The sequence below is a fragment of the Volvox carteri genome, assembly GCF_000143455.1.
Source record: "Volvox carteri f. nagariensis unplaced genomic scaffold VOLCAscaffold_63, whole genome shotgun sequence".
Lineage (NCBI taxonomy): Eukaryota > Viridiplantae > Chlorophyta > Chlorophyceae > Chlamydomonadales > Volvocaceae > Volvox > Volvox carteri.
In genome coordinates this window covers 743175-751821 of record NW_003307606.1, presented here as the reverse complement: position 1 = coordinate 751821, position 8647 = coordinate 743175, and the positions used below count along the sequence as shown (strand labels likewise).

Below are 8647 nucleotides of genomic sequence, written 5' to 3'. Positions count from 1 at the left end.
ATACATACATACATACATACATACATGAATAAATACGTGCACACACGCACGTCTCTTGTCGCAGGTCATTGGGCGGCAGACTGCGGTGGGTCACGTGCACGCGCCCAACTACACCCCGCTCAGCGTTCGGGCCATGAACCAAATCGTGTCAGAGATGCGGCGCGTGTACCGGGGGGAGGCGGCGGAGCTGGTGGCCAACATGAGGGAGCAGCACAAGTGCGTGAGCTGACTGAGCCAGTGGGGGGAGAGGGGCATGGAGAGTGGGGGGGAAAGCGAGGGGTGACTGGGAGAGGGGGGGATCTTACGATGGCAAAAGCTGGAGGGAGAAATGGCCCTAGACGTCCAAGGGGGTGGGGGGTGGGGGGGGGGAAAGGGTGGGGTGGAGCGGGACTGGAATTGGTGGAAAGAGACGGAGGAGGAGCCGAAGGAGGAGGGGGAGGGGGAGGAGGGGGAAGACGAACCACGAGCGAGTGAAGGTGATGCCAAGGAAAGAGTGTACCAGGAGGAAGGGAGGGAGGGGGAAGGGGGAAGCGCTCTTTGAACGTAGGGCTGCCCCCTGCCGGACTGCCGCGGGCGGCTTTTGGGAATGGGTGGGCGGTGGGAAGGACTGGTCGCCTACCTTGTGTATCTGCGTCCGTCCCCCCACCCTTCCCCCCCCGGAATAAATCCTAAGACCCCTTCTCCTCCCTTTCCGCCAAGAGCCCAGTCCAGCCACCAATTGACGCACAGCCGTGCCGTCTTCTGCTGTTCACGCATTGCTATATTCTTACCACCGTACCCTGATACACTCTGCCGTACGGCCGTACTCTTGTCGTACCGCTCTAGGGAAGCCATCGCCGCCGTCAAGGAGGAGCTGGTCGCCGCTGCTCGCCAGGTGGCCACCACTTCCTGCGTGCAGGCGGCGGTGGTGGATTCGGAGCTGGCGCGAGCTGAGGAGGAACGGGAGCGGTCGATGAAGGCTCGCGCCACTCGGGCGCATGTGCGGGCGCTACGTCGTGAGCGAGCAGCACAGGATCGCGCCTTTGCGGCTGCGTTCGGTCGTCAGGTGGCTGGTGCCGGCAAGCAGGTCGTGCGGTCTGAGATCCGTGCGCGGGATGCGGTGATGGCGGAGGCGGCGGCGGTCCAGGGTGCCATACGGCGGCAGCTGAACAAGATGACAGCGGTGCGGTGGGGAGGTGTTCTGAGGATGGGGTGTCGGCGCGCGATCGCGTGCGCGCGCCCGCGCGCGCGAGAGGGGGGGGATGTGTGACGGGGTAATGCTGGTACACGATGGTAGTGTTAGATGGCTTTGGCGGCACGGGGTGGCCGGGCGGAAGCAGGGTGGGTGCTGACTGTGTGATCGTCCTATACTCACACGCGCACAGCCCAACACCAGGAACCCCAACCACCCTTCCCAATCGTCCCCCCCAGGAGCATATCGCGCAGGCGGCCTCGGAGGCAGCCGCCGCGAACCGCGTGCGAGCCTCCCTGGTTCGCGCCGAGGGCTGGACTGCCCAGGTGGCCTCCCACTACCACCTGCTCGACCAGTGGCAGGCAGATATCGTGGCGCTGAGGCGGGACGACAACTACGCGCGAATGCGGCGAGTAGGGCCCGCAGGCGGCGTCTGGGGCTCGTCACGTCCGCGGGAGCTGCTGCGGGCGCCGTTACCCGTCACAAATGTGGTGTCGGCGGCCGCGGCGGCAGCTGCGGCGACCGCCGCCGCCTCTGGCGCCGTTATTTCCGCACCGGCGACGGGGGCCTGGCGGAGCCTGAGCGCCGGCGACGCACGGCACAGCACCCTGACGGCAACGGCGCACACGCCGCCGGGTAGCGGCGGCGGCAGCGGCGGCGACGCTGAGGGAATGCCGCCCGCCATCACTGGCGGGACGCGGGTGAGCTTCAGCAGCCTCTGGCCCTTCGAGGGCGATCATGGCAGCCTGGCTGCAAGCAGTGCGCCACCATCGACGCTCCCTTCACGTCAGGCGCCGCTCCGGAGATCGCTGCTGCCGGTTCCGCAGCCACTGCCGGAAGGCTATATCCCTGGCGGCGGCGGCGGCGGCGCTGCCGTTGCCGCGGCAGCGACGGCGGCGGCCATGCCGCCGCTGCCTCCACCGCCATTAATCGAGGACAGCGAGGCCGTGTCTTCCGTTTCCACCGCCTCGCAAGTAGATAATGAGGTAATGGAGGGCGCGGGCGTGGTGGCGGCGGCGATGCGTCCAGGCTCGAAGGCGGCGATGCTGGCGGCGATAGCGGCGGCCAACGGCCTCCGCCAGCGTGGCAGCCCGCCACGGAACTTGGTGGAAGGTCCTGAGGGGCGGCTGGTGGACTTCCTTCCGGAGGCCTATTCGGTGCAGCCGTTTGGCAGTAGGCAGGGGCCGAACCCGCCACGGCCGATCGGGATCGTGGTGTCTCGATTTTGAGAGGGACAATGGTGTGGGGAGGTGCTGCGGCGCGAGCTGGGAAATGTATGTAGCACATACGACTGCATGTGTTGGGTTATTTGCGTGGATTGGGTTGCGGATTGGGTTGGACTTGGCAGATGGATGGGGGGCGATTGCAGTACAACACGGCTCACGTGCTTTTTGAGTTGGTCCGCTGGTGCGGGGGAACACATGCCCCGTTGCGGTGAATGGAGACCCCGGCATGTGCGATTAGTGGCGATGTTGACGAAGCAAATGCAGCAGCTCGTCATTGAGTCCCAGAGGCGCCTGAGGTAGGCTGTAGAATGTGGTGGGCGTGTCGCCGCGTGAGGTGAGACGGACGGTTGTGGGTCGCCAGGGACGTGGGGAAAGGTTCTCACCTAGTTTTCTACTCGCTGCGGATCGAGGGGCATTACGTCATCATACCGCTCTGTTTTGCCGAACACTCGCTGCGGCGGCATTGGGGGTTATAGTATGTTGGGCGGATGGAAGCTCGGCTAGCAGGGCGTGCGTGGATCACACAGCGGACACAGCAGCAGCAGCAGCAGCAGCAGCAGCAGCAGCGGTATTAGCAGTAGCAGCAGCTGGCGCTGGCTATTGCACAATTACTTCGTGAGTGGTAAAAATATTTGTTAGGTTTGTGTGCACACTGGGGGCTGCGATAATTCCGTCATGTGATTTGTGAATGACGGCTAGTGCTTCAGGAGTCTCTGGGCGTGATGTCCCTAGAGCAGTGTGGAGTGGGCTAGGGACGTGTGTATATAGCGATATGGCCGCCTAACGAGCAAATATTTTGTTACTGCTTGTGGTTTTCTTGTGCTTTGTGGCGGGGCGGGCAGGGCTCATCTGCTCTGCAAGCCTCCGCCGACTTGGCAAAGAAAATTGCTGGATTAGCCTGCTTTATAATCTCCGGAGGGTCGGATTCCCATCTTTATCTGCGCAACGCTGTTTGAAGGAGCGCAACAATGACGTTCATATTTCACGAAGTATTACAAGCAACAATCTACTAAAAGGCAAGCAGGGTAATGGTGCCATACCCAGAACCCCATCCATGGCATGCAGCATTGACCTTGGCCAACTGTCGCACGCCCACATTAAATTCCCTATGGCTCGCTTCGTCGTGTTGCCAAGCAATCTTACTCGTTACGCCAAGCTGTGGTCGTGCAGGGTGTGCTGCATCGTATTCCCTTGCCATCGCGTCGGACTGGAGCAGGTAAAGGCTAGGGAAGAACACCTCACTTCGTATTACACACGCAAATGGGCGAAATCAATGTCGGCTATCAACACTAGCCGACGCACAACCCCAGCCCGACCAGACCCGTCCAACAGGACATGTCTCCGGAACCAAGCACCGCATACCACAGCCACTCATTATCGCCGCGACCCGCGCTTCATCACCCGCACACCCAACCACTGGCGCCACACCTCCATGACACACTACTACCACCACCGCGCTGCCCTCCTGGTGAGCCTCACAGCTTCTTGACGACCTTGGCCAGCGGGCCCGCCAGCTTGACGCTGTTGAACTCGCCCACGTAGACGGTGGACAGGATGGAGAAGACACCCGACTGCAGCACCGCCACGAGGTACTCCAGACCCACCAGCGCAGACAGCAGGCAGGCCACGGCGAAGGTGGCGGGCACCATGGCGAAGAAGGACAGCGAGAATGGCAGCGCCAGAGCCATGCCTGAACGGACGATGCGGAAACAAGTAATGCACGCGGACGATGGCAGTGCAGTGAGGACAGAAATGGGTGGATGACACAGTGGGGGGATATGGTGTAGAGCGAGCAAGTTCGAGACCAGGCTCTAACAGTGCACTGCGCAACCCACATCAATCCGTCAATGGGTCACAGCAAGTGACCAATCATGCGGCCAACAACCGCAACAGGGGTGCGCTGCACTGCGTGCCGTTCTATAAACTTTGAACCATTTACCAGGCCAAGTTAAGAGACCCTCATGTCTTCTGTCAGGTACTCGTGCCATAGCTTCCGGCAAACACAACCAGTTGGCTTATCATGGCAAGACCTCAGCACGTGCGAATGACAACACGCCTTTCAGCATTTCTAGGTCAAACCCATCCTGATACCCGCAGCGGTACGGCACAACATGGCTTCAGGAGAACAACGATGCTCGGTCCAGAAGCAGGTGCTTGCGGCAATGAACAAGGCGCACGCACCCGTCAGGATGTGCAGCAGAGTGTGTCCGGCGAGCATGTTGACCCACAATCGAACACCTAGGGACACCGCACGGAAGGTGTAGGAAATGGTCTCCAGCGGCACGAAGATGAACGCCATGGGCCAGGGGGTGCCACCTGAAGTTAGGGCATGAGAAGGGGACGGGCCCAAGCTGAGTCATCAGGGGAACTGTGGCAAAAGACCAAAGGGCGAAACCACCATCATCCCCCTGAACACCAAAAAATGGATCCCACACAGCAGCCCCACCGGCGCAAGCCCAGCATAGCACTGTTAATGACCCAGCGGCACTTGCAGTCCACCATCACGCCAAGTCTTTGCAAACCCCTTGCCTCCCAACGCCGCTGTTTCCCTACCTGGGATGAAGTGCCCTGGGAATGAGAAGCCCAGCTTGTATAGGCCGAGGGCGGTGGCAGTGGCCCACACGCTCACACCCAGGCCGGTAGCAAAGCCCAGACCCGAGGTGGGGGCCTCGTTGGTGGGCACCAGACCCAACAGGTTGGAGGCCAGGATGGTGCAAAACAGTGCCGAGGCCCAACTGATGGGGGGGGTGTTAATGGAGGAAATGGGGATGGAGCGGTTACGGGAAATAAAGGCAGTGAGGTGGGGAAGGCGCCTGTTAGGAAAGTGGAATGCGCAAGTCGGGCGGTCCAGGTCCAAATCGCCACGGCAACACCCTGAGACCTCAGGTTACAACCCTCAAATAAGATCTAATGGAACCTGACGCGCTGCAAATGCTCAGCCATGTTTCCTGCTACGTGGCCAAAGTCCAGCACGCAGCTCACTGGCCACTTGGCTTCAATGTCCCTTGGTGAACTCCACACACGTGTGTTGCGCCCTGATAGAACAAACCCAAATCGCCATACGGGCAGGTGTGCACGCATACATGCCAGTGTTTTGAAGCGACGCGGTCGAAGCCTAACAGGAGCAATAAGCGCTACTGCTTACGTGCCAATGGCTGCCCGCTTGTCCGAGGCGTCCACAATGGCTGGCAGCATGCGATCGTCCACGGGGGCGTGCGGCTTCTCCATGGGGGCCTGGCTGCGCCAGAAGCGGTAGATACCAATGAGCACCGAGTTCACGGTGGCGCCCGACTGCACCTGGGGGGCTGTTCGGACAGAACACAAAGACAGAAGGGGTGGAGGCGGTATGATTGGAGGCGGCATGGTTGGACAGTATTGTATACTAGACGTTATGGTGGGGAGGTGTATTGGGATTAGTGGAGGTGGGCGTAGGTTTGTTAGAGATCGTGCATGGCGATAGTTGAGCATGGCGATCGCCGTGCCGTGCCCATCTTCATGGAGGAGAAATGTTGAAGCCATCCATGGAGGAAACGTGGAACTTCCTGAACTGAGGATGGAGAGACAAAGACTGCACAAACAGTGCACGCAAGCCTGGTCGGTACACAACCCTGAGGGCTTCGCCGAGCAAGAACCCCAACCCGAGTCTGCATACCCCCCGGGGCATTACATTTCTCAACGGGAATGCGTGAAACCAACATGCAATAGGGTCCACTGGGAAAGCGCGATACAACAGTCCACAACGATCGGGCTGGTGTCCCTCAACCCGAACCGTTGCGTATCTGCAGGGTTAGACATACGTGTCGTGCTCAAATGCATATTGACAGTCCCCAAAGTATGTCGTGTAATGGCACATACTGCGCTAATTAAGCATAACCCGGGGATCACCGCGCTCACCAGTCGACATGTTCATCGCCTGCTGTGCTGCGAACGGCATGATTGAGGAAGACCGCAGCCCTGTGCGTGTCTTGCCCAACAGCATCATACCAGCCATCCCGGGAAGCTTGATGCCAGCGGATGCCTGCATATTAAGCCACAAAAACTCATATTGCGGAAATTTCCGACATCGCTGCGCGGCGGCCATTTTAACGCACGCACATGGTTGCTGATCGGCTTATCCTCCTCAGAGCTGCTTGTGCTGAATGCCTGCGCGGTTAGGGCGACGACCTGGGTTAAAGTCCGTCACATCAGGAAGTAATCTGGAGCTGCCCAGGGGTTCCGATGCCACACCTGAGCGTAGACCTGGTCATTAATGTTCTGCAGGGTGCCTACAAGCACGAAACAGTCCCAAACTTTTTGAAGAGGCTTGTAAAAGGACGAGGTGGCGTGATGCACCCGAGACTGCCGTGAAGCGTGAGCTAAACAACTGAACTCATACCGCTGATGAGATTGCAACGCACCATTAAATCCTTGGCCCTTACTGCCATTGCTGAGGAGACCCTGCCCAAGGGCAACGGGGGCCCGCCCCAAGACGGAGCCGAACGCCCGCGGCACCGCTGTTTGCAGCGACATTGTGACTCCCTGTACGCTCCTGCCACTGCGGTTCCGATGGTTGACAGCTAAAGCAATAGGAACTCCGTACGGCAAATGGGCCCGATTTCTCAACTTATTTTGTTTTTTCACAAAACCATAACCATGCGGCTCGATATTGTGGAAGTGTTTACGACATATAGATAAGTAATCTGCGATACCTGCTCTTTCTGCCCGGCGATTCCCTTAACCAGGCAGCAGCTGGTGACGCCCAGAACGGCTGCTCAGTTTGGTAATGGCTCTGGTCACTGAGCAAACTCCCTGATACATGGTTTAACTACCTTTTGGGTAACGGCCAGAGGAAGCAATATAGTTTGCTTGTCCCCTTTAAGTTTAGGTTGGTGTGTCCTTCCATCGTGCCAATCGCCTTTCTATTGCAATGGATGGCGAAGGTGCTCGACCAAAATGAGGAAGCCTCCACCATGATGGGCCTGTCGCAACGGCTTTCCCACTCCATCTGCACAACCGCACCCACGTCAGCTTCACTGCAGTGGACTTAGATGTTTGAAACTTGACTCCATTTCACGTCACACAGTGGCTAAATTCAAGCATTTTACAACGAGGACAGCCTGACTGACGTATATACAGACACATTGGTGCCCGGAAAGCCGGGCCCCCCTTCCTATATGGCCCAGCAGCCCGACCCAAACGGCCACACACCGTTCGGCTACCGAGAAGTGGGAGCGCCGACACTCGGCCATCCCGCACCGCTTGGGAGGAGTCCAACGTGGGCGCCCCGCCCCCAAGGAAGCCTAGGCGGTCAAAAAACCTTACCGTACATGCCTATTCCCCTACAACTCATGCACTACTTCGCCACGCGACGAACCCTCCTGAGTTCATGTCTAGTTCCTGTTCCACCCTAAGAATGTGTACGTCGCGGTGCGAAGGAAGGTGGAGGGTGAAGACGAAGAATACACCTGCGGCGCTCGAAAGGTCGTGTGGTGTGTCTCTTGTCGGTCTTGGTGCAAATCCAACAGTTGCCTGTGCACCCTTTTTCCCCAAAGAGAATGAAAGAAGTATATGAGGAGAGCGACGCAACCTTCTACACTACCTGTTCTCACGCTGCCGCCAGCCCTCTCCCACCAGCCACTGTCCTACATTGTCCAACAACACATTGCAACTAGGCGTGCATGTTAACACGCGGCCCTCGAGGTCCCCCTCGCGGTCAAAGCTGTTCAGATGCGCGGCAATAAACCACTCGGGGAAGAACACGGTCCCTTCTTTAGGTTTGGCAGTATTGACAGTAAGGCCGCACACCTCGGCCCTCAGGTGTGTCACCATTCGAGAGTGTACTTAATATACGTTTGTAAGTATCCGATGATACTCGATTGCAACGCATCTACAGCAGCTACATAGCGCCCTTTTGCGGGTTAGTCTTGATGGACGTCGAGTATGTACATCCCAACAACTTCAGCAGCAGCAGCAGCAGCAGCAGTGGCCCGACCACATTCCACAAACCTCCCCACTCTGGTCAATTCTCAACACACCAACACGGCCAGAGCGCTCTGCGGGCGACTGGAATACCCCGCATCTGTCACCATGGGATTGATGAAATAGTACGACGGAAAGCACGGATAGTACTACGTGTCAGCGCTATCGACCCGCCTCCCCCGCGTGCGGCCCCAAATCCCAAATAGCATAATTAATTACGACGTGGATGAGTCCTCTCACTGCCTGCCCTCCTGGGCGCCTACGCGAGGGCCGTCGAACCCAGGGAGCAGGA

At 58.8% G+C, this 8647-nt stretch overlaps 2 protein-coding genes across 2 annotated transcripts in view; one reads left to right on the top strand and one right to left on the bottom strand.

The window, feature by feature from the left end:
- VOLCADRAFT_97720 (uncharacterized protein) overlaps positions 1-2400 on the top strand; it is a gene marked incomplete at both ends in the record, with an annotated part of 13992 nt that extends 11592 nt beyond the window's left edge. The window contains 4 exons of the mRNA XM_002956661.1: positions 65-216; positions 826-874; positions 920-1162; positions 1411-2400. Coding sequence (XP_002956707.1) covers positions 65-216; positions 826-874; positions 920-1162; positions 1411-2400 — 1434 coding nt within the window. The remainder of the gene's footprint in view (positions 1-64; positions 217-825; positions 875-919; positions 1163-1410) is intronic.
- A 455-nt stretch (positions 2401-2855) lies between these two features.
- VOLCADRAFT_110024 (uncharacterized protein) lies at positions 2856-6928 on the bottom strand. Its single transcript, XM_002956613.1, has 8 exons — positions 6795-6928; positions 6625-6662; positions 6493-6540; positions 6292-6415; positions 5543-5702; positions 4951-5132; positions 4579-4713; positions 2856-4087 (listed from the first exon to the last, which is right to left on the bottom strand). The coding sequence occupies exons 1-8, from the start codon at positions 6904-6906 to the stop codon at positions 3873-3875; spliced, it is 1014 nt and encodes a 337-aa protein (XP_002956659.1). The 5' UTR covers positions 6907-6928; the 3' UTR covers positions 2856-3872.
- Positions 6929-8647: the final 1719 nt, after the last annotated feature.